Source organism: Somniosus microcephalus, chromosome 1 (genome assembly GCF_052327205.1).
Source record: "Somniosus microcephalus isolate GS21.2 chromosome 1, FLI_Smic_1.0, whole genome shotgun sequence".
Taxonomy (NCBI): domain Eukaryota; kingdom Metazoa; phylum Chordata; class Chondrichthyes; order Squaliformes; family Somniosidae; genus Somniosus; species Somniosus microcephalus.
The window spans coordinates 362,284,005-362,309,147 of record NC_140987.1 but is presented as its reverse complement, the minus strand read 5'-3'; the positions used below and the strand labels follow the sequence as shown (position 1 = coordinate 362,309,147).

General features: G+C 42.9%; 1 protein-coding gene across 1 annotated transcript in view; it reads right to left on the bottom strand.

Moving 5' to 3' along the window:
- pcdh19 (protocadherin 19) overlaps positions 1-19,894 on the bottom strand; it is a 135,154-nt gene extending 115,260 nt beyond the window's left edge. Inside the window, exon 1 of the mRNA XM_085995974.1 lies at positions 16,955-19,894. Coding sequence (XP_085852100.1) covers positions 16,955-19,444 — 2,490 coding nt within the window. The 5' untranslated portion in view covers positions 19,445-19,894. The remainder of the gene's footprint in view (positions 1-16,954) is intronic.
- Positions 19,895-25,143: the final 5,249 nt, after the last annotated feature.

The following is a 25,143-nucleotide window of genomic DNA, read 5'->3' as shown; positions in this document are numbered from 1 at the left end:
AAGCTATTTAAACCTTCTATAAAACTGAAAGGTTTATCGTCTGTAAAAGGCACTTTTGCAAGCCTGAAAATGTCCCATTTGCGAGTGATCCAGAAACATCTGTTGAAAGTGGGAAAAACTGCTACTTACGAGCTTTACTTATCCAAGTGGTAAGAAAACTGAGGATTTTTCCCACCTATAATGCTAGCTATTTATCTTGAGCAGATTAACTCCTCCATTCACATAGAGGAATGTCAGATGAACTTGTGAAACCTCCATCTGCTCATATCACACACTGTCATTTATATGGACTATATTTGGGGAATTTCCATGGTTTTTAAAAAAAAAATAGGTCACTTATTTTTAACATTGAACTTATTTACGACATTACAACAGTGACTACACTTCAAAAGTACTTAATTGCTTGTAAAGCGCTTTGGGACGTCCTGAGCTTGTTAAAGGGGCTCTATAAATGCAAGTCCTTTCTTAAAAAATGACAACCGGTTATTAAATGCCTGAAACTGTACCAAGGCAGGAGGCTTTTCACTGCCAATGAATGTTTCTCAGGTTTTTGCCTTTGCCCCTGCTGTGTGTCTCTGCTTTTGTAATGAGCGAAAGTGGTAATAAAGACTTAAAAGGCTTTTCTGTTCATGGCGGTCAGCCCTGTTTCTTTCGGAAAGGAAGAAAAGCCAAAAGAGGCCGTGCGGGTGAAATTTCCTCATGACAAATTCACCTGCAAACAGCGTGCATTTGATGTCAAACAAAGGAGAAAAAAGTTCAAGGGACAGCTTTTCAGGATGATGCGACCACTTCAAACAAAATGGAGGCATCAGGAATTCAAACCCGTTTCACCAAGTGTTTTGTTCTTCATTTTTAGAAAAGAAGATCATTAGGCCACAGTGCCTGCTGACTACAATTGGAAAATCAGTATGTGCAGTAATCAACCATTTGTGTACTCAATGAAAGAAAACCGTTGTCTCCGAGCAGCTTATGCCTCAGCTGTCCTGCCCTAACCAGTGCATTATTGACCGCAGTTACAATACTGATTTGAATGGAAGCCATGGTTATACTGCCCCGTTGCTTTGTTGTGTGTGGGGAATGCAGAGTCCCCACATTACAACAGGAGCACAGAGCCCTGATTACCGGCTTATAGTATCCAGTGAGATTTCTAATGATTGACAAGTCAGTTCTTTTCATTACTGTATGATGGTACAGTATTTCAAACTTTAAAAAGTGGAATGTTTGCTAGCTGTAATGCACAACACAAAGAGCTACAGAGAATTACATAGACATTACAACACAGAAACAGGCGGTTCGGCCCAACCAGTCCGTGTTGGTGTTCATCCTTCACACAAGCACTAGTCCTAGTACCATGCCCCTTCTCAGTTCCCTTTACCCTAGATCTAATTTTTCCTTCAATCATCTATCTAACCTATTCTTAAATGATGCCATGGTCTCTGCTTCAATCACAAACTCTGCTAGTGTATTTTACAACCTCATAAACCCTCTGTGTAAAATAGGTTTCTCCTGCTCTGTCCTAAATCTCTTATATTTAATCTTATATCTATTTCCCCTCATTCTAAACCCTTCAATCATTGGAAATGGTCAGTTTCTAACTACATTGTCTCACCTTTCATTTGTAATTCCCCTCTCCTCTATTTTAGGCAAGACATTAATCCATTCAAAATAAACGAGGTAATGCCTAAACTAGCGGGGAGAGGAATTTCACGTGGATATATTAAGTGTTCGGACCCATTGTCCCACGGTACAATTTCACTTTTTAAAAGGCTGTCCGTGTTGCTGTTTCTAATTTCAGCCAGGGGTACGGAATCATCACTTGGTAACAACAGGCACTCAGTTCCTTTCTATTGATTTAACAGGATGAGTTTTCTGTGTACTTTGTGGAAACAGCAATGCACTGTGACATGATCATCCTGTGACAAAAAAGACTGCTCATTTATTTTCCTGATGAAGCAAGTTAATTGATGCAACCAGGTAGGTAGAAAATTTACTGGGTAGATAAAATGATAAAAAGTGAATTAATGTTAGGAACTAGATATTGGATGCACTGGATATCACAATCCAACAGTCACTTTAACCTCTCCTGACTAAAGTAGCTCAAATCACTAATGTACAGACCAAAGGGACTACAAATATCCCAGAGTTCTTAATGGAATTAGAATTTGATGCCAATCAACTTGTAATGGCCTGTGGGCTTTCAAGTCAGGTGAAGGCAAAAAATACAGACAGACAAGCTAAGATTATCTCTGATCCAGGGCTTTACTTCATAACATCAGCCTTTTAAATGAATCGCTTTCTAATTTTATTGTTATTCCTTTTACATCCCTGTGATCTACCTCATCTTTCACAAAACTGTGTTGATCTAGTCAGTTCTACATTGAAAATGGCAATTTCGCATCAAAGTTACATGTCCAGTTGTAGTGAAAATGGTGTAATACAGTCTCGAAATGGTGTAATACAGGTCTCGAAATGGTGTAATACAGGTCTCAAAATGGTGTAATATAGTCTCGAAATGGTGTAATACAGTCTTAAAATGGTGTAATACAGGTCTCAAAATGGTGTAATATAGTCTCGAAATGGTGTAATACAGGTGTCAAAATGGTGTAATACAGGTCTCGAAATGGTGTAATACAGTCTTAAAATGGTGTAATACAGGTGTCGAAATGGTGTAATACAGGTGTCGAAATGGTGTAATACAGGTCTCAAAATGGTGTAATACAATCTCGAAATGGTGTAATACAGGTGTCGAAATGGTGTAATACAGGTGTCGAAATGGTGTAATACAGGTCTCGAAATGGTGTAATACAGTCTTAAAATGGTGTAATACAGGTCTCGAAATGGTGTAATACAGGTGTCGAAATGGTGTAATACAGGTCTCGAAATGGTGTAATACAGGTCTCGAAATGGTGTAATACAGGTCTCGAAATGGTGTAATACAGGTCTCGAAATGGTGTAATACAGGTCTCGAAATGGTGTAATACAGGTCTTAAAATGGTGTAATACAGGTCTCAAAATGGTGTAATATAGTCTCGAAATGGTGTAATACAGGTGTCGAAATGGTGTAATACAGGTCTCGAAATGGTGTAATACAGTCTTAAAATGGTGTAATACAGGTCTCGAAATGGTGTAATACAGGTGTCGAAATGGTGTAATACAGGTCTCGAAATGGTGTAATACAATCTCGAAATGGTGTAATACAGGTGTCGAAATGGTGTAATACAGGTGTCGAAATGGTGTAATACAGGTCTCGAAATGGTGTAATACAGTCTTAAAATGGTGTAATACAGGTCTCGAAATGGTGTAATACAGGTGTCGAAATGGTGTAATACAGGTCTCGAAATGGTGTAATACAGGTCTCGAAATGGTGTAATACAGGTCTCGAAATGGTGTAATACAGGTGTCGAAATGGTGTAATACAGGTGTTGAAATGGTGTAATACAGTCTCGAAATGGTGTAATACAGGTCTCGAAATGGTGTAATACAGGTCTCGAAATGGTGTAATACAGGTCTCGAAATGGTGTAATACAGGTCTCGAAATGGTGTAATACAATCTCGAAATGGTGTAATACAGGTGTCGAAATGGTGTAATACAGGTGTCGAAATGGTGTAATACAGGTCTCGAAATGGTGTAATACAGGTGTCAAAATGGTGTAATACAGGTCTCGAAATGGTGTAATACAGGTGTCGAAATGGTGTAATACAGTCTCGAAATGGTGTAATACAGGTGTCGAAATGGTGTAATACAGGTCTCGAAATGGTGTAATACAGGTGTCGAAATGGTGTAATACAGTCTCGAAATGGTGTAATACAGGTCTCGAAATGGTGTAATACAGGTCTCGAAATGGTGTAATACAGGTCTCGAAATGGTGTAATACAGTCTCGAAATGGTGTAATACAATCTCGAAATGGTGTAATACAGGTGTCGAAATGGTGTAATACAGGTCTCGAAATGGTGTAATACAATCTCGAAATGGTGTAATACAGGTGTCGAAATGGTGTAATACAGTCTCGAAATGGTGTAATACAATCTCAAAATGGTCTAACACAGGTGTCGAAATGGTGTAATACAGATCTCGAAATGGTGTAATACAGGTCTTGAAATGATGTAATACAGGCCTCGAAATGGTCTAATACGGGTCTCGAAATGGTGTAATACAGGTCTCGAAAGTTGACACATATACCTGACAATCAGTACTTTTTGCAATTTTAAAACCTATCGGGGATATTTAGGCAGGTGCCATTGTAAATTAATTCTTCCCCAGACAGATGAATCTCCCCATTTTAATTGATGGGTTGATATTGTCCCACTCATATTTTTGATTGGATGCAGTTCCTTGAAAGGCTTGGATCCACCGGCTCAGAATTCCCAATGGTGCTGTTGCTTTGTTTGTGCTGTGTCAGATGTGCTAGCTGCTGTAGCTTCACTTTTATGAACTGCCTTACACCATTTTTGCTACAACTGGACATGTAACTTCGATGCCAAATTGCCATTTTCAATGTAGAACTAACTAGAGCAACACAGTTTTGTGAAAGATGAGGTAGATCGCAGGGATGAACAACTAGTGACACACTGACACCGCTGCCTCTACTCTTTGCTTCAATGCACACTCTCTTTTGGTAACTGTCTTCCAAGTGAACCTACTGGACAGCACTGTCCCTTTCAGATATCATCTGATCCACTTTTGCTCTGTGATTAAGCGAAGCGCCCCATTTCAGGGGAGCAGCATCTGTGGGAGTCTGGCATTAGGCTCTGCTCTGAGTCCGGAGGTACCCAGACAACAAGACATGTATCACCAGCTCCCCAAGTCTCCCATTACTGAAACTGACTGCTGTAACCCACCGGAACAATCAGAGACCCACATTTCCCTGGTTGGGACCTGGAACGGGCTCGACGGGCCGAATGGCCTCCTTCTGTGCTGTAACCATTCTATGATTCTAACCTGGGTCCATTTGTGCTATGCAGGGAGGCCAATGGAGGGAGAAAAACATCTGCCCTCAGCTACACTGTGTTGTAAAAGCACCGTACAAATCACAATTCCACAAAACCTGATATGCAGCGCAGCACAAAACTCTTAATGGCTAAATTCTGTTCTCTTGAAGTGCACTGACACGTATGTAATACAGAGCAGATTGATGTAATTCCATGCATACTGCATCTGAGCTGTGGCCTATTCTCCTTATTGTATTGTCTGGCTCAACAAATGATTCAAGGACCCCTGATTAAAGAACTTGCTCTAATTATCAACGTCGACTGACATAACAATTTTTACAAAAGATTGGCGAGCTCCCTAAAGAAAAAATATTAATTTTATTAAACACCCATTTTGGTTATTTTTATCTTCCCGCAGCAGCAGGATTTCACTGCCATGGAAACTATGCTGCACATTTCTGTAGCAGACACTCGCTCAACACTGACCACCTCCAACCCCAGCACTGCCATTATAAAATTAGGCTACTAAGACATCCCAAATCTTTGGCTCAATCTGTATGAAGCTTTAAGTGTTCCAGGTTGGCAGGAGTCTGTGATGGTGTGAAGCAAACACGGCCCTGAATTTCCGATCGGAGGCTTCCTGCGGGCGGATGCCTCCGATCGGGAAAAATCTATGCACTTACCTGCTGGTTCCATAGGTACTGAGACTTGCGATCCTGGGCCTCTGCTCTACGAAATGCGCAGGGGCCCAGGTATCCTAGGGACGCATGCGGTTCGCAAGCGTCCCTGAGATCATGTGGGCCATGGGGAACCAATCAAAGAAGGGACTCCCCCTGCACACTTTTGACAGGTCTCTATGCATAGATCTGTCAAAAGTATGAATGGGGATCACTTAAATAAACAGTTAAACGTTAAATAATTTTTTTTTAAATCACGCATTTAAAATTAGTTAAAATTACATTACATTAACTATTTTAAACAAAAATTTAATTTTTTGAAAAAAATAATTAAAGTTTTTTACAGGGCTAAAAATAAACTTACCTTTTTTAAAAGTATTTTTAAATTATAAATGAGTGGAGAAAAAAAATATTTTTTTATTTTTTTAAACTCTTATGCTGGTAAAAGCAGGCATTCATTTTTTTAAGGTTTTCAGTGGGTGGAGGTCGTGCAGAAAGCGGAACTCTCCACTCCCGGGCAGGCAGATGATCTGTCAAGAGAATTCTTGACAGATCGGAAGTGCCGGGTTTTAGTGTATGTGCTTCGCATGCCTGAAACCGGCACTTGCGAGGCCCCTACGAGTGCGTACACACCTCGTACATACCCGTGGGGGTCGGAATGTCCGGCCCCATATGGTCTTTCTAAAGATTCGTCTTTTATGATCTTTTTTCATGCCCTTCTTGTTCATGCTCCTCAGCTCACGCTTCCAAGTTTTTTAGAAAAAGAAAAGCCTACTATATTTTTCCATATATTCAAGCAGAAATTCATGTCTAAGTAAACGATTTCCCCAGTAGCAGTCTTTTACTGAGCTCCTATAACAAGGGGACAAAGACCTTATAATTCACTCCATGCCGCTAGTGCTGGCGAATTATGGGACACATGAAAGGAACCCAGTCGTACTACAACAACAACTTTAATTGATCTAACACCTTTAACGTAATAAAACGTCCCAAGACGCTTCATGGCAGCATAATTAGGAGAGGTGACCAGAAGATCGGTCAAAGAGATAGGTTGTAAGACATGCAACTTGCAAAATATTCCACCCACTTAAGATCTAGAGAAGCAGTTGTTGGACCAGTGTATCCCTCATCTATGTGGCCAGCTCCAAGACATGAATTATATAAATTCTATATCCACCAATGAGTGCTGTATCTGGAGTGAAATGTCAACTAACTGGTTCCATGTCTTTGAAAAGGTAAATTATCTCGGTGTTATTTCACTTTATGCAGCTACCCTGAAAATCAGGTCAAACCATTTTAATGACTAGTTATTAAATACGTCACATGCCTTTTCTTTCAAAAAAAAAGGTTGTTAATGCAGCTGCCCCGATAATTGTAGCATAATCATCATAAAAAGGTTAATCTAAGTGAGTCATTATTGTCAGACTAATAGGTTTGCTCTGGATACATGCAGTACAAAACAGAAAAAGTTTTTTCAGATAAACATATTGGGAGCAATCAGTATTTTCAGACGAGACCCTATAATTATCATTCGCACTGACAGGTGAAGAGCGATATACAACAGATCTATAATTTTACCACACATCCCTTTCTGCTCAACGTATAACATTGCATTACCTGCTCTTCAACATTCTGTTATTATTAAATTAAATGGAAAGTTTAAGTTCAACACTTACTATGTTTTGTGCAGTACAAGTAGTCGACTTCTTCATCGGCTAAAATGTGTTCTACACATACACTCAGAAATGATCCTTTCTTTGTTGATCTTTATAAAAAATTACAACTGCACAGTGTAAAATGCCAGAATACTTCACGTTTTAGTGACTTGAAGAGTAACGCGGTTTAAAAGAGTCTTTATTACCCCTGTTCAGAACAGGAATTGTGACCTTTTCCCCTGTAGTTATTGTACACCAGTATGATGGATGGGTTCAATCTAGTTTATGTCTCAATGATAAAGACTGAAGATACACCTCCAAAACTCTTGTTTTCACTTTGTGTCTGAATGGTGTCTGCTTTTGCATTTATACTGGTTCCTACAAGTGGCCTATTGTGTGCCAGTTTAGTACTGCTTGGCCTATACTGAAGTGGGCCAAGAACTTGCACCTGTAAGTTATTTGCCGCTTTTAAACTACCATTTTTTTGGATCACGTTTCGGGAGAGCAGTCTTCGGAGTGCCATGCTCCCTTCGGAGTGCCATGCTCCCTTCGGAGTGCCAGGCTCCCTTCGGAGTGCCATGCTCCCTTCGGAGTGCCATGCTCCCTTCGGAGTGCCAGGCTCCCTTTGGAGTGCCATGCTCCCTTTGGAGTGCCATGCTCCCTTCGAAATGGCATGCTCCCTTTGGAGTGCCATGCTCCCTTCGAAATGCCATGCTCCCTTTGGAGTGCCATGCTCCCTTCGGAATGCCATGCTCCCTTCAGAGTGCCATGCTCCCTTCGGAATGCCATGCTCCCTTCGGAGTGCCATGCTCCCTTTGGAATGCCATGCTCCCTTCGGAGTGCCAGGCTCCCTTCGAAATGGCATGCTCCCTTTGGAGTGCCATGCTCCCTTCGGAGTGCCAGGCTCCCTTTGGAGTGCCATGCTCCCTTCGGAATGCCATGCTCCCTTCGGAGTGCCATGCTCCCTTTGGAATGCCATGCTCCCTTCGGTGTGCCATGCTCCCTTCGGAATGCCATGCTCCCTTCGGAATGCCATGCTCCCTGCTGAGTGCCATGCTCCCGTCGGAATGCCATGCTCCCTAGTGTGTGCCATGCTCCCGTCAGAGTGCCACACTACCTTTTTTATATATACCATTGCAAGCCCAACCCCATAGCCATGTTGGGTACCACTGTGTAAATGTGTGAGACCAGCGGCCTGTGTTTACTCCCCTGAAACGGAAAGACAGAACTCAGTGACAGTTCACACTGAGGAGTGCAGCCCACAGAGGGAGGACTGTATGTCGATTGCCGGCTGCACACCTCCTGCGTGCGAAGCAGCTGGCACGGGTACTTGATAAAGGGAGCATTTTGTTCCAGTGCTCTGTTCCGTCAATGACACGGTAGCCGATGGTTCTCTGCACCGTTAGCAGTTATTTCTGTACCCACCCCTCCACCCACCTTCCCCCACATTGTCCCGCATGAACAAAGTCAAGCATTTTCAACCAAGCCGAGCTAGACCGCACTTCAGCATGGACTAAATCCGAGAAAGCAGTCTAAATGGGGCATAACAATCAGCTGTTCAAAAGAGAACTGCTAAGGGTAATTTTCAGGCCATTGTTAAGCAATGTGATTCGACCTCACCCAGTAGTGGGAAATTCCTTTCCTACTTGCATTAATATGCAAAAGTTACAAACTGTTCCATTTGCCAGCAATGCCAATCCACCATTTCAGTGCACCAAAAGTAATACAACTCCACTGCTGCTGCAGAGCTACAGTTGTACTTTTCCAAAAGCAGAGTCTCCTCTCATTTCACACCTTACTGTGTACTAAAACCTAATAAAAGACACACCTGGCCTGCAGTGTTCAGGCCGTACTTTACAATGCAGGGCAGCAGTGAAATGAAGGCTTTTGAATTGTTTCCTCCTTCTACAGACCGCACACACATCAATTATTGCAATCATGTCACTTCTTGTCTTTTTTTAAACTCTTTCAATTAGTGATCAACAATACAAGCAATTCATTACCTTTCATGTACAAAGCTAGAGTTCCAAAGAATTCAATAACTTCACACACCAGACTGGATTGCTCTTTCTAAAGGCATTTTTTACATTACTGATTCAGCACGTGTGGGTCTCATGGGGGGGTCGATGGATCTGCCAAATATAAACTGACCGCCCTCTATTCAGGCCTCAGCAATGGACCCTCTATACTTGGGTCTATATGAATCTGCACCCAGTATTGCCACCTGCCACGATAGCCTTGTAAGTACACTGGGCCAGGGAGTGTATCTGTGTGCTAGCATTCTGACACAGAAGTTGTGTCATATTTGTTAGGTGCACTGGCCCGGCTCAGTGCCAGTTCGAAGCTCGCACGCTCATACTTTAAAAGAACTTCCATTTATATAGCGCCTTTCATGACCTCAGGATATCCCAAAGCACTTTACAGCCAATGAAGTACTTTTGAAGTGTAGTCACTGTTGTAATGTAGGAAACGCAGCAGTCAATTTGCACACAGCAAGGTCCCACAAACAGCAATGTGAAAATGACCAGATAATCTGTTTTTTTTTAGTGATGTTGGTTGAGGGATAAATATTGGCCAGGACATGTTATAGATCAGTTAGAAGTCCATACCACAACTGGTGTGAACCATGCAGCAAGATCTCATACCTTTGGAGATTTGGTTTGAAATTCAAGAAATCATTTTTACGTGCCGTATAACAGCCAGATATTTTTAAAAAACTGTTCAGTGTGCAGTGCGCCGATGAACAACAACTTACATTTATATAGCGTAGTAGAATGTCCCAAGGTGGTTCACAGGAACAATTATCAAACAAAATTTGAAACCGAGCCATATAAAGAGATATTAAGACAGGTGACCAAAAGCTTGATCAAAAGGCTAGGTTTTAAGGAATGACCTAGAGGAGGAGAGGTAGGGCCAAGACTCATAAATTGAACCCTCCTCCCGCTCCCCCATAACTACTGAGATCCACAGTTCCAGGAAAAGACCAGTTGCTTCCCCACAGACGTGACAAAAGAAAATCTAAAGGAAAGCCAGCCCCCAGGCAGCTCGCATGCACCTCCTAGTGGCTGATCCTCAGCAACACAAGTGGAGGTCTGGGAACAGGTTGCCCCGACACCCTCAGTTCATCACCTACCCACATAACAAAATAATCTGACCTTCCCAGTGATAAGAGTTAAACTGCCGCTCGTGCGTAAATTATATCAGAGTAAAATTACGCGGGTCAGTTGAAAACATTAAATTGTACATGCATTCTATTGATTGGTGCCTTAGGTGTTGTGTGTTTTTGCAACCGTCTCTTGAGTTGCATGTCTGCAAGGAGCTGCTTTTCTGTAGCTCTTGGCAGGACATACCAAATACCTCCCCTGTTATTGAACCCAGAGCTTCGACTGAGTGCACAGTATTACTCAGTAAGGGCAACCTCCTCCTTCCCTTACAGCAGGTCCCCAGGGGCAAGTGCATTTTCTTTCCATGATTACTTGCATATATCTGCGTGTTAACAATTAAACTTTTAGAAACCTGCTGCCAATTTCATGTTGCATTTTTATTTTTAATTCACTGCAGTATCATGAAGGCCCTGAGTTGTGCTTGTTTTTTGGCAAATCTGCTTTTTTTCCCCTATGTCGTATTCAGGATGTCTAAAAAGGTCAAATTAAATGATTAGCAGTTGATGCATTTAAAATGTTTAATTAATTCTAAGACATTTCCCACTCATGACACAATCTCAGTAATATGCTGCACTCGGTGCAATGATCTACTGAACACATCTGTTACATTTGGACTACTATTTATGTCTGGAACAACAGAAGTAAATTCTGTTTCAGATGAGATTTCTTGTTCTCCCTCTCCCACTGGGCCATGCTTTGGCAGAGATGACCTGTGTCAAGGCTTCTACAAATGCTGCTTTGAGCCGGCTGTTGTGGCGCTGGTTCTCCAAGGACAATGCTATTCTCAGGTTTCCAGCAATGCTGCTCTGTAACCGGCGGTTGGCCCTTCAATTTTACCTCCCGGAGAAGTCTCCTGTCCTCCACTTGGTGTCTCCACCTATCCCCCTCCATCCAACTCCAGACCTCAGTCAACTCCACATTCTAACACATTCTGCACATCGCAAAGCACTTTACAGCCAACTGTCATAATGTGGGAAACACAGCAGCCAATTTGCAAACAGCAAGCTCCCAGAAACAGCAATGTGATAATGACCAGATAATCTGTTTTTGTTATGTTGATTGAGGGATAAATATTGGCCAGGACACCGGGGATAACTCTTCGAAAGAGTGCCATGGGATCTTTTACGTCCACCTGAAAGGGACAGGGCCTCGGTTTAACGTCTCATCCGAAAGACGGCACCTTTGACAGTGCAGCACTGCACTGGAGTGTCAGCCTAGCTTTATGTGCTCAAGTCGCTGGAGTGGGATTTGAACCCACAACCTTCTGACTCAGAAGGCAACCCACTGAGCCACAGCTGCACAGTGTTGAAGCTCCCCCCCCCCCATGGTTTCCTTCAGTTTTTTTTTAAGTTTACTGGAACTGGAAGCATGTGTGAAGAGGGCTGCCAGTGTAATCATAGCTTTAAAGTGAAGCACAGCATTTCAGCATACCGACTGTCAAATGGAAATGTGTCACAAAGTAAAACACATTTTTTTCATTCGGAATGAAATCAATTAAGCACAAGAGGATTTTTTTTAAATTTAGCCAATAGGTAATTAAAAAAAAGTTTACCATATGAACAGTGAGAATGAGAGCTAGAAAATAGCCTGAGCAGCTAAGTGTCTGTATGTTTGGCCAACAAATTTTATATATACAATCGCATTTGTCAGTTCTACTGTATTCTAGCAATCTTTTCAGCATACAGCAGCAACAGGTAAGGTGACCCCTGTACCCATCAGGACAGCTTTAAGGCACTTACTGGGTTGTTTTAGTTCCTGTCTGGCGACCGTGAGCTACATGTGATTCTCCTCCCTTGAACATTTGGATCAGGCGCTGGTCTCTGTAAGCATGCAAGGCTCTGGGGTGTAATACAGAGACTCAGACTGCAAACATCTGGAACTGAATCTCACCGTTTACTGTCCTGGAATAGGCAAGCCTTAACCCAACAGCAGATTCACGGGGCTCCCATTGGTTTTACCCCCAGGTCTCGTGCTGTATATAGGTAGCAATGTAACCGGTAATGTAAAATCCCCGAACACTGGCCTTCGTTTATCCCCTCTTTATTGGTAAGAAGATGATACCAATACTCAACGCTTTGTCCAGAAGCTCAGTTTTGATGAGAGGCTGCCCTCTGGATGACATTAAAAGGGATGCCATTGTTATGGAAAGAGTCTGGTCTGATCCAAGCTTCTATATAGATCACACAAACACCCGAGGTGGCCATTTAGATGACAATGGGGACAAATGTAAAGGATGCACATTCTTTCCAAGGGTGTACCATGCATTACTGAACTTCACGGGCCTTTTTGTAACCTTTCCAATCCTTGTGGAATGTGCCTGTACTGGGGTATTTCACACAATAGATTCAATGATAGCTGCTTATGGGTCAATAACCTACATTGCAACCCATCCCTGTGAGAGTTTGGCCTTTACCTTATCTTGATGAATGATAATTGGAACATGCCTGCAGCACCTTCCTTTAACAAAACAGTAGAAATCTAATCTTAGCAGTAAATCTTCAGATTGACTGGTTCCGATTACTATGCCAGACAGCTAAAAAGCCCATTAAGGGGCCTGAACTAATGCTTGGTCATAATATGCATAAAAAGTCATAATTTACACAACACAGCTATCAGCAACCCAAAAAAGTAAGCATAAATAATCATTTTATATCATCTAACTTAAAATGATTGTTAAAATTGATTGTTATTTATATATATTCAAGGCGGCGATACAGATTTTTGAAAAACAGGGGAATCAAGGGATATGGGGATACTGCAGGAAAGTGGAGTTGAGGCCAAGATCAGATCAGCCATGATCTCATTGAATGGCGGAGCAGGCTCGAGGGGTCGAATAGCCTACTCCTGCTCGTATTTCTTATGTTCTTATTTAGTTGGGTAATTGACTAATTATTAATCCCCTTCCCTGTATGATGTCACAATACTGCATTACATCAATAACTACCACTATTTTACCCAGCAGTATTCTGTGACGAGGATCATCAAAGTTAAAGAAAGACTCCAATAGAGCCTTTCACGGCCTCAGGATGTCCCAAAGTGTTTTACAGCCAATAAAGTACTTTTGAGGTGTAGTCACTGTTGTAATGTAAGAAGTGCGGCAGCCAATTTGCGCACAGCAAGCTCCCACAAACAGAAATGTGATAATGACCAGATAATCTGTTCATTAATTAATTTGGAGTGACTCCTGCCAATGACCGGAAGCTGCGCAGAAGTGTACTGTGCATTAATCTGGTTCGTTGGCAGCAGTCACGTCCTAATTAATTTGTGATTCGAATGTGCTATTTAATTCAGTAACATTAGAAACTTCACAATATCTCTTAGTTGATATTTAATCAGGTACGAAGGCTGTTAAAATCTTAAATATAACTTTATTTTTAACTTTATTTGAAGTTTGTATCCTTCTAAAAGGACGCTTGCCTTGCACCCCGCCCAACCCCCGCCCAATTTTCTGTCTTCACTTTCCCCTCTCTCATCCCACAGAACACATTTCCAGTACCCGAGAGAAAATGGCACATGTCCTCTGCTCCCAGCCAATGAGATGCTCATGGCTGGGTGCCAGGATGTGCGTAAGTGGAACTTGGTGGAGATTCCAGCCATTCAATTCTCCTCTTTCCAGCCAGGAGTTTCTTGATCTTTGCTCAGTGCCTACACCAGCAGGGTGACTAAGTTTAAAGAGCACAGCAGAGGTAATGCATCAAAGCTATTTCGCACCAACCTGTGGTGTGATGGTTCTCCATTATACCGCCATTTTATTTTTGAAAAAATATCCAGCAAGCATGCTTTAATGATGTTATTATGACACCATGCAACATAACGTGCTGTTCTACAGCAAGTAACTATTGCCTGCAAGGAAAGGTCACTAGTCATAGGTAATGAGGGTGATAAAATTGTGACACTTTTCTGCGGGGGAAGGAGGAAGAAATCTGTAATTTTCAAATTTAGAGGACCTAAACAAGTGTGATGCACTGCATTGGATGACAAATAAAACATTCAGAGCACATTTTTAATTCATGTGCAATTCATGATTTTTTTCTTAAGAAAGTAACAGTCAACTAAATGTTATTATCTTCCCTCATCAAGTAGTTAATGAGGGAGCTTGTGGAAAGTATGTGGCCCAGGCAATAGGGGTCGCACAACAATGTAAAATCAATGCTGCCTTCTTTTTAGCCTTTGTGATCATTGTGATTGTGGCAGATCAAGAGAAAATGGGCTAAGAAGCTCACAGCAAAACAGCTGCTTGAGCCAAACAAGGCTGAATCCCGTTGACTCTGCTGCTGCAGTCTTACATACACTGGTATTTTGTTGATGTCAAGTGCAAGTACTGCATCTCTGATGGTAATTCAAATGTTTTTAGTGGGGGTGGGTGGGTGGAGGGAGAATGCTCGATGGTGCCTGTGGGAGAATTCAACCCAATCATGACTATCCAGTGATACTATCTTAAGAGTATTAGCTTACTGTCAGAACCCCTCTTGTTGAATCTAAAGTCCTGGTTGTGCAGCGTAACCGTTTGAGAATGGTTGTAGTTTCCCCACTTATACATTTCATTACAGAACACATCAATTAAGTATATTTTATGGATCTAGGAATTTATTTAATTCTCTTTTTGAATATTCAACATTAGAATTTTTTTTCAGATTTTGTTTTTTTTTACGTTAGGCAGTTGATACCCAGAAGAGTTAAATGTTGCTTTTGCACAGATCATATGCACAGCTAATCTTTCTTTTCTGCCCACTGAATAATTTGAGTTTTCAATCATTATTTATATGACACACACTACTGTCTTGAGCTGTCTGTGTGTTCAGGGTAAAAGAGAACAATTGGACAGAGCTAGAATTAAGGTCCAATTTGGGGCAAGGTTTGTGAGGGGAAAACTAACCACTACCTTCAAACACCACCTACATTCTCCCTCTAGGGCAAAAACTTCCTTGGGCAATCCAGCTGTGGAAACACCCTATATTTGCCAGTTGTAATTGCACTTTCAGTAACTTATGTAGCACTGGGAATGCAGTGGGAGTATTTAGGTGGTCAGTATGCACAGTCTGCCCCTTGGAGGGACAATGGCAAACGCACCTTTTTTGAGATGCCTTTGCCACTATGTTTATTGCAGTAAGCAATTGTCCATTCTTTCAACAGAAATTGAAAACTATTGTATAAGACGATCAGCCCAGGAAAAATATTAAGTTCACTATAACTTTCAGTAAGTTAAATGACTCAGTGTCAATAAGAACTGTTGCATATGTAGGAAAGGAACATTGCTTTTTTTTAAATAAAATGCCTGATTTATTTTACCAATATACTTATAATGCCTTGTTAGTAATCCTTCTCTTCACTTTTGTTTGATGTGTTTGTTTTATGTCTCTATTTTTACTTGTTTGGTTATCTTTCATTTCTACTTGCATGTTTCCAGATTGTCCTCGGGTTTTTTTCAACTTAACTTTTTTAAAGGTCAGAGCAACTTTTCAAAAAGCTCACTCTTGCTTTCTGTTTTCTTTTCTTTGAGAATGGAGATAAAAGACATCAATCTGTCCTTCATGCTTTCAATAACTTTCTGATGCTGTATTAAAAATGTTTCACCTCATCCAAACTCCTTTCACATTCCTACGTCTGTCTTTTTCCAATGTTTTCAGCTCTTGATGTTTATCTGTACTTCTCATTTCATGAATTGACTTTCTAGTCACATCTAACCCTTCAAACCCATTTTAGCCTCTTCCCTACATTATTTAAGTTTCATTTTAAAGGATTTATTATCTAATTCCTTCACCTCCAATTTCACATCCAACTACGACTCAATATGCGCTGCCAACAAGAAATACTGTACAATACCACTAAGTGAATGCTTAAGTGCAAACCGGTGGATTGAAATACTTCATGAACAAAGTGTCCCAAGAAGGACACTTTGGACAGAGATGTTTCTGTCCCATACATGGTTCCTCATCCCCATCCAACCCACTCTCAGATTATGGCTAGAGGCAGAGTAACTGGTCCTTACATATGGAGCGTCATGCTATTTAAAGTTTTGTAAAGTCAACCCTTTACCTCAGCTCCACTGTTTCACTGACTCCTTGAGTCATATTAAATGCAGCATGTAAACCCATTTTCATGCCCAGATAAAAAATGAATGGACATGTTGCACAATGTTACAATACAGCTGATCCGCTTTGCCTGCAATGCTTTCTGAGTTAGAACTGCAGTGAAATTACACCAAATAGAATGTAAAACCCTGAAATATACACCAGTCCAACACTTGTTTGAAAGTTTGCTGAATCAGATTCGCCAGCAGTCACTGCTGGTTGACCACTCGATTAATAATTTTGCAGATGAGTCCAATTGTTTTGAAGAGAGGCTCAACTAACAATTTTTTTGAAACTACATTTCTCCCCAACCCTAGCCAGCTTGTCAATATCACGCGGCAATCGATGTGGTGAAACTGACCAGGCCGCTCCATCGGTAAAGGAAGGCTGGTCCTTCTGTCAGGTACAAGCCTCTAGCAATTCTAGGGTTGACTGCAAGATTGGTCGGCGCACTCACCTCTGGAAGTGGCATCCCGTTGATGATGAGATCGGGCTGCTGTTGGGAGCTCTGGGTGCTGGTGAAGGTGTGGTAGACGTGGTTTCCAGTCGTGTTCCTCGAATTCTGATTCTCCACGTTTAAAAAGGTGGCCTCCGACCTACGACATCCTAAGGGCAAGGTCTGCTGGTGGTAGTCGAAATAGTTCAGGGAGGAGGTGAGAGAAGAGCAGCTGACCACGTTCATTTTGTCAGTCTCCTCCATGTCTCTGGGCACCAGCCTGATGTCATTCTTGCTGATCTTATTCTTTTTCTTGGGTTTCTTCTGTTGCCCGTATGAATACTCTGCAACCCTGCAGTTGTACGTCCTGATCTCCTTGTTATCTCGCTTGCACTTGACTGCTACAAAGATCATGGTTACAAAGAGGATAGCAGCGATGGATCCCAGGGCGATTATAAAAATTAAGGATAAATTCAAGGACCCTGTCGATTCCTGAGCATCGAGAGCAGGAGAGAGGTACACCACGATCAAAGCAGTGGAAGAAAGGGCGGGCTTCCCGTGATCCTGAGCCACCACGATCAGTTCATAGTTGGTCTCTGCGCCGTCCCCGAAGCTTCTGGTGGTCCTGATCTCTCCATTCGTTTGGTCCATCTCGAAGAATCCTCGGTCGCCATCGGCGATCTCGTAGGTCAAGCGGCCGTTGTCACCTTCGTCGTAGTCATCGGCTTTGACCACCGTCACCAAGTAGCCAGAGCCGACGTTTCTGGGTATGTAAACATCGGTGGTCCCATTAACCAAAGGCGGAGCAGTTATAACCGGCACATTGTCGTTCACATCTAACACAATCACCCTTACGGTGGCGTTACTCTCCAGGGCGGGGTTTCCCCCATCTTTGGCCATGACCTTAAACTCGAAGGACCTGGTCTGCTCGTGATTGAAGGACCTCAGTGCATACACATCCCCCGAAGTGGGGTTAATGGAGACATAGGTGAACACGGGCATGTCCTTGACCTGGGATGGTATAATCTGGTAGGAGACGCTGCCGTTTAACCCCAGATCCACATCTCTGGCGGACACCGAGAGGAGGTGCGACCCCGGGGTGTTGTTCTCCTGAACGATTACTTGGTAGAAAGGTTTGGAGAAGTGAGGGGGGTTGTCGTTTTCATCCGTGATCCTGACGGTGAAGGATTTGGTGGACTGGAGCGAGGGGGAACCGCCGTCTTTGGCCAGGATGGTGAGGTTGTAGAGGTCTCTCTGCTCTCGGTCCAGCCTCCCGTCCACCAGGATGGTGTAGAAGCTCTCGTACTCCTGCAGTTTGAAAGGGACGTCGCCGAGCAGCTTACACTGGACCCTTCCGTTAGACCCGGAGTCTCGGTCGGAGACCCGCACCAGACCGATCACGTAGCCAGGAGGGGCGGCTTCGCTCACCTCCACCGTCTCGCTGCTGACGGAGAATAGAGTGATCACCGGGACATTGTCGTTCACATCTACCACGTTCACCGTCACCTTGCAGTGAGCCGGGATGGAGTTGGGTCCCAGGTCTTTCGCCTGCACGTCGAGCTCGTAGATACTTCCCTCCTCGTAGTCGATGTTGCCCTTCACTGTGATGGCTCCCGTGCGGGGGTCCAGCTTGAAAAGTTCCCTGGTCTTATCCGACACATAGCTGTTGAAGGAATAAACGATCTGGCCGTTGGTCCCTTCGTCCGGGTCCGAGGCGTTCAGGTCGATGACCAGCGAGCTGGCCGGCGCGTTCTCCAACACGTTGACCGTGTAGGCGCTCTGGTCGAAGACCGGGTAGTTGTCGTTGGAGTCGATGACTTTGACGTTGAGCTGAGCCGTTCCGAAGTTGGGGGGCTGGCCTCCGTCCAGCGCGGTGATCATGTAACTGTAGTGGGACTGGATCTCCCTGTCCAGGGGCTTCTCCACCACCAGCTCGGCGAAGCGGGAACCGTCTCCCCGGCTCTTGATCTCCAGCCCGAACAAATCGTTGGGTGTGATCTCGTAGGTCTGCACCCCGAAGTCTCCGGCGTCCGGGTCGTAAGCGCTCTCCAGGGGGATCCTGGTGCCCGGGCTGGCTGTCTCCGAGATCTCCAGGTCGATCTGCTCGGTGGGGAAGCTGGGCGAGTTGTCGTTGAGGTCGAGGATCTCCACTTTGACCACGCAGATTTCCATGGAGTTGACCATCTCCTCCAGCGAGATCTGGCATTTGGGGCTCTGCCGGCACAGCAGGTCTCGGTCGATCTTCTGCTTGGTCACCAGTAAACCGGTCGTTGGGTTGATGTCCACCAGATGCGGCGCCGAGTTGGATAAAACGCGGAACAGAGGCACCGTCTGATCCCAAGTTGAGAAGCCGGCGTCTTTCGCGATGTTCCCGATCACCGTCCCGGCTCTCTCCTCTTCCACGATGGAGTATTTCAAATTAATCACAGCGGCAGCCCGAGCCCAGAAGAGCAGGGCAAGCAGCAATAGCAAATCCATCCCCGATCGGTACCTGTTGATTTCTGGATTCATTGCAAACAGCTCCTGGACGCTGGCATGATGAAAACAACAATGCTCAAATTATCACTGTTCCATTGCAAAGTAAAAAAAAAAACCAAAAAACACAGACACTTTTCGGTTCAACCTTGCAAATTATCTGCAACTAAAGTCTTTACGAAAATGAACCCTGATCGTAAGGTTTGACGCTGCAAGCTGCAGGATCTGGTGTGCACCGAAACCCCTCTTATTTGTGCAGCACCTACTTCAGCACCCAACCGTGTCGAAATCTGCAGATCTACAGAGAGGTTGTATGTTGCGGCAGGAGGTTTAATTTGGATTCAAATCCCAGTCTGCGCTCTTTTTTTCCTTCCCGATCGAAGTTTATTTTAGAAATATGCATTTGTACATCTGTACGGTGTGGGCTGGGAGGTGGAACTCTCGGCTACCGCAGGTCCGCGCTCACAATGCTGCGATTGCAAAGTGCAACTGATCAGTGGCGACTCTGCTTAGCGCGGCTGAGTCCCGGGACCAGTTTAGCTCCAGCCAATGAGAGACAAGTGCGGGGATTGATTGACAGCTGGAAATTGACAAGTTCTTTTCAACAATTTCAGGAGCTGAGAGGATGAGCCGCCACTCCTGTGATCCCATCATGAGAGGTGGAGCTTGTAAGATGCGTGTGAGTGTGTGAGAGTGGATGTGTATATAAGAGAGTGGATGCATGTGTGTGTGTGAGAGTGTGTGTGTGTGCATGTGAGAGTGTGTGTATGTGAGAGTGTGTGTGTGTGAAAGTGTGTGTGTATGTGTTTGTGTGTGTATGTGAGAGTATGTGTGAGAGCGTGTGAGAGTCTTTGTGTATGTGTGAGAGAGTGTGTATGAGTGTGTGTGTATATGTGTGAGTGTGTGTATGTGTGAGCGTGTGTGTATGTGAGAGTGTGTGAGTGTGTATATGTGTGTGTGTATGTGTGAGCGTGTGTGTATGTGAGAGTGTGTATGAGTGTGTGAGTGCATATGTGTGAGAGTGTGTGTGAGAGTGTATATGTGTGAGAGTATATGTGTGAGAGTGTGTGAGAGTGTATATGTGTGAGTGTGTGAGAGTGTATATGTGTGAGTGTGTGTGAGTGTGTATGTGTGAGAGTGTGTGTGAGAGTGTATATGTGTGTGTGTGAGAGTGTATATGTGTGAGTGTGTGTGAGAGTGTATATGTGTGAGAGTGTGTGTGAGAGTGTATATGTGTGAGAGTGTGTGTGTATATGTGTGAGAGTGTGTGTGAGTGTATATGTGTGAGTGTGAGAGTGTATATGTGTGAGAGTGTGTGAGAGTATATGTGTGAGAGTGTGTGAGTGTATGTGTGAGAGTGTGTATGAGTGTGTGAGTGTGTATATGTGTGAGTGTGTATATGTGTAAGTGTGTGTATATGTGAGTGTGTGTGTATGTGAGAGTGTGTATGAGTGTGTGAGTGCATATGTGTGAGAGTGTGTATGTGTGAGTGCGTATGTATGTGTGTGAATGAGTGTGTGTGTAAGTGTGAGAGAGTGCGTATGTATGTGTGTGAGCATGTGTGTAAAAACAAGTAAAATAAATCAAGTTGTAAATAGCTTGACAATTGAACACAATTGTTTTGTTCATTTTCCCAACGACGGTTTAAAAGCTACTCCTTTTTAACAGATTGAGAAAAAAAAACAAATGGAATCCCTACTCGGCACCTTGAAAAGACATTTACAGTTTCATTAAAAGACTAGGAAGTAGGAGATTAACTGAGATGTAAATTGAAGAATCAATCTGTGTGGACCAGTATAATTGTTATTGTGTTTAAATACCGTAATTATAACCTGTATTAAGAGCAGAGGCGGTGTCTATTTGCGTCTTATAATCACCTCCTGTGCTGCAAAAATTCAATTTTATTGGACACCAAACACACTGATTTAAAGGCAGACATCTCTTTCTAACTTAAAACCACAGCAAATGATACCAGCCTCAGTTGGATTTCGTTTTTTGTTACACGAGCATAGCCTTTTCCTGGGGTGGGGTGAGGGAATGTGCTTAGACATTACCCCCACTCACAGACGAGAGAATGAGTCCGTTTTATACTCAGAATCCTGACTCTCGGCATTCTGCTGCCTCCCTTGACAGAGATCCGCTCTCTGCAGACCGCGTTTTGTTTTAAAGTCGCCAAAGAGCCGCATTTATGATCCGCCGGTAGAAATGACAAGATTCGATTTCAATAAAATCCCAACCAATGGTTGGCTTGGACCCACTAGTCGGGGTTACAACCGAAATTATTCAGCACGATTAAAAAAAAATATTTTATTATTTTGCACGACGCCCAGTGAGTTTATTTGAATTGTTAATATATGCATGGAGTTCTTTGCTGGTATTTTGTGGTCGGGTCTGTCGGAACTCGGTGATCAATAAAATTGAAGTGGCGCCTGTAATATTTGATTGAGTACCAGAATACAGTCTGAATGGGATTCCGTGCCATTAAAAATTCCCCAGGTAAATTGAAATGGAGGAAAGATTCAGGTAAAATTATTAACGTTGTAATGGGCCTCATATTAAATCATTCAACGATAGACGACAACAGCGCATCAGCCGAATCGTGTTACCCCGGGGAAAACTAAATAGGAAGTCTATGCATCGCTGTCTCTCGCAGCTAAATAATAGCAGATTCGGATCCAAGCCCTATTTCGTTACTTCTGTCACCGCAACCATTGGGCGGATCGAAGCAAGGTTTTTTTTAAAATAAGGGCAAAATTCCTCTTGCGTTAGCCCCCAAAATACCTTTGATTGAGCGCCAACCTTCCCTAAAAAAAACTGTTCAAGTGGAGCAGTGATGTTTGCTAATCCCCCCCCCACCCCTTCAGTGTATATTAGTGTTAGTAAATGTAGTGGAATTACAGTGAAAGTATCCCGAATGCAATGCGAAAATGCTATCTAGTTAAACAGAAAACAAATGCACACGTGTAAACTGAGACGTTCACCCTAGACTATCAGACTGCAAAGTGCATTGTGAACAGGGTACAGTGTGGGAGAGCTGCCGGCATTAACAGTTTGTTTACTGAACCGGCAGCCGCCATGCGGTATGAATTACATCGGGTATGCATAATCTCTTATCTCTCTGCCTGGTGTGTTGTGAGAACTGAAATCTCCGGGGTTTGCAAACCTTTAAGGGCTGGAAAAATAAACATGTTTCTCTACTTGTACGGTGATATTTACGTGCACTCATTCGGGCTGTGCTGTGTGAAGGGTTGATATGAACAGTGAACAGTGAACAAGCACTGTTCCCTTACTTTCAACAGTAAGATTTTGGGAGAGGTACGCCTCCATGGATTTAACTCTTTAGTCACAAATTTGCGCAGTTTCGTTTAATCTTATTTTGACTACTGCGTCAACTTGTGCGAAATAAAGAATACACTTAATTAGTCTACATAATATATTTAATGTAATGTAGAAATCTAAAACTCCTTTATTGGTAGACCGACGTCTTAAGCGGTTGGGAATGAACCTCACTAGCGCCACACAGTGGCTGAATTGAATGGACTCTGGACCCGATCTAGGGTACAAATAGCAGATGAACGCAACATTTGTGGAACCTCAGTCTTTTCAGATAAATGTTTGACAAGTGTCATTGGTTTTACTTTTCATGTGCACCTTTGCTGTACGTTCGCAATTGCACAGACTTAGTATTCTGGATGTTATGATGTTTTACCGCATCTCCTGTTTTGTTTTACACTGCAGTGAGATTAAAGGCACAGTATGTGGTACTATGATAACGGTATGCCTCATATTCCAATGTAATCATTGTTTTGGCTTGCTTAAGGTGCTTGGTGGGCTCCAACAATGGGTTTAATTGTCAAATATCCTCATTTAACTGCTGTACTTGCTTTGAATTATAATCTCAAGAAGAGGTTATTGTTTGTTGGTGAATTGGGGTTACAATTGGATGCTAAATGGATTTTTTTAAATGTTACTTAAGAATGTGTAGTCATATTTCTGTCATCCTGCCTGATTTTGGTGATATTAAGTGTTAGAAAAAAATAAAGGTTGATTTGTGTTAAGTTAGCTAGAGTGCTGTGTAAGGATTTGTCTTCATGCTCGCTGAAGCACACATTTACATGGTATACTGCAATGGAGGGCACTGACTGACTCTTACCTCTCTGCATTTGTGTTTGGGCGGTGATTTGGCAGAAAACACATTCAGAAAAAAAATCCTAGAGACCTTAAAGAAATGCTGGAGATTCCAGTGTGACACTGCAGTGCTGTTGACTGTTGTCAGATCAGGCAGAGCTAGAGAAAGTTTTGCTTTGGCTAAGGTTTCAGGCTCCCAACAGATTAGACTGACACACGAAGGCTGCAGTATCCCTAAGGAGCAATTTTAAAATACAGTGCACAAAAAAAATCTTGAATTTCTTCACAATGCTGCAGGTAGTTACAGGACATTTTTTTTAGCTCTGCATGTGATAACAGCATTTATGAAACACGAATATTTGTCTACTTTAATTTTCATGAGCCATGAAAAATAAATGCAAGATTAACTTATACTAATGTGCTTTCAATGAACATGTGAGTTTTTTTTTCGAAAAGTGTTTAAATTAATCCTGGGTGTCGTCTCATGAATGGGCTATTGCAGCTTGAAACAGGCTCCAGTTGTTTTGCAGTAATTGAAATAAATTACTTCATATGTTATTACTAAAAGGATTTACCATGTTATTTTGTGTTAAAATGTTTGAATAAGCAATGCTACCACCTACATGAGAGACCACCATTAACCAGGGTGTTTCAGTACTGATTTATCCATCTGTAGGTTACCCCTGCACTACAGTTGTGATTTATGTGTTTATTTTAATTGTGGTGTGGGTGCCAGCGTCTTTTGTGTTGTGTTGGTCCTAATTAAGTGCACATTGGCCTTCTTTTTCTTAGTCCGTTTGCTGTGCATCCATCAAGTTCTTGTACTTATTTCTAGCGAGAGATGCGAGTTGCATGGTTACTTAATGTACAGCAGCACAATGGGTGCTGATGCCACAAAACTGAGGTTAAAATAAACAACACTTTCAATTGATCTGCCAGCTGATCTGGAAATCATCCCTCACTGTCTCCAATTTCATTACTACTGAACCCTGCACGGCCCATTTCTATCTCCTCCCCAAAATGCACAAATAGGACTATCCTGGTAGATCCATTCTTTCAGCTAGTCTCCTCTTAGACTCTATTCTTTCCCCCTTGTTCAGTTCCTGCCTACCTACATTCATGACGCCTCTGATGCTCTCTGCCCCTTTGAACATTTCAGATTCTCTGATCTAATTTGTCCGCTTTTCACCATGCGCATACAATCCCTTTACACCACTCTCGCCCCAGGTTTCTTTCTCAAACAATGGCCCTACTAATCTCTTCTACCACTCTCCTGTGCTTGGACGAACTTGTTCTCAGCCTGAACAACCATTCTTTTAATTCCACTCATTTTCTCCAAGTAAAACTTGCTGCTGCAGGAGCCTGCATGGTTCCAGCTATGCCTGTCCTTTTGTAGGATATGTGGAACACTCTTTGTTCCAATCATACTCAGGCCTCCTCCCTGCCCTATTCTCTGCTGTATTGATGACTGTTGAAGCTGCTTCCTGCTCTTACTCCGACCTGGAAAATGTCTTTGATTGCGCTTCCAATTTCCACCAGTCCTTCATCTCTGACTCTTCCCTCTCTTTCCTGGACTTCTCTCACTCTCTATCTCTGTCAAAAGGTTT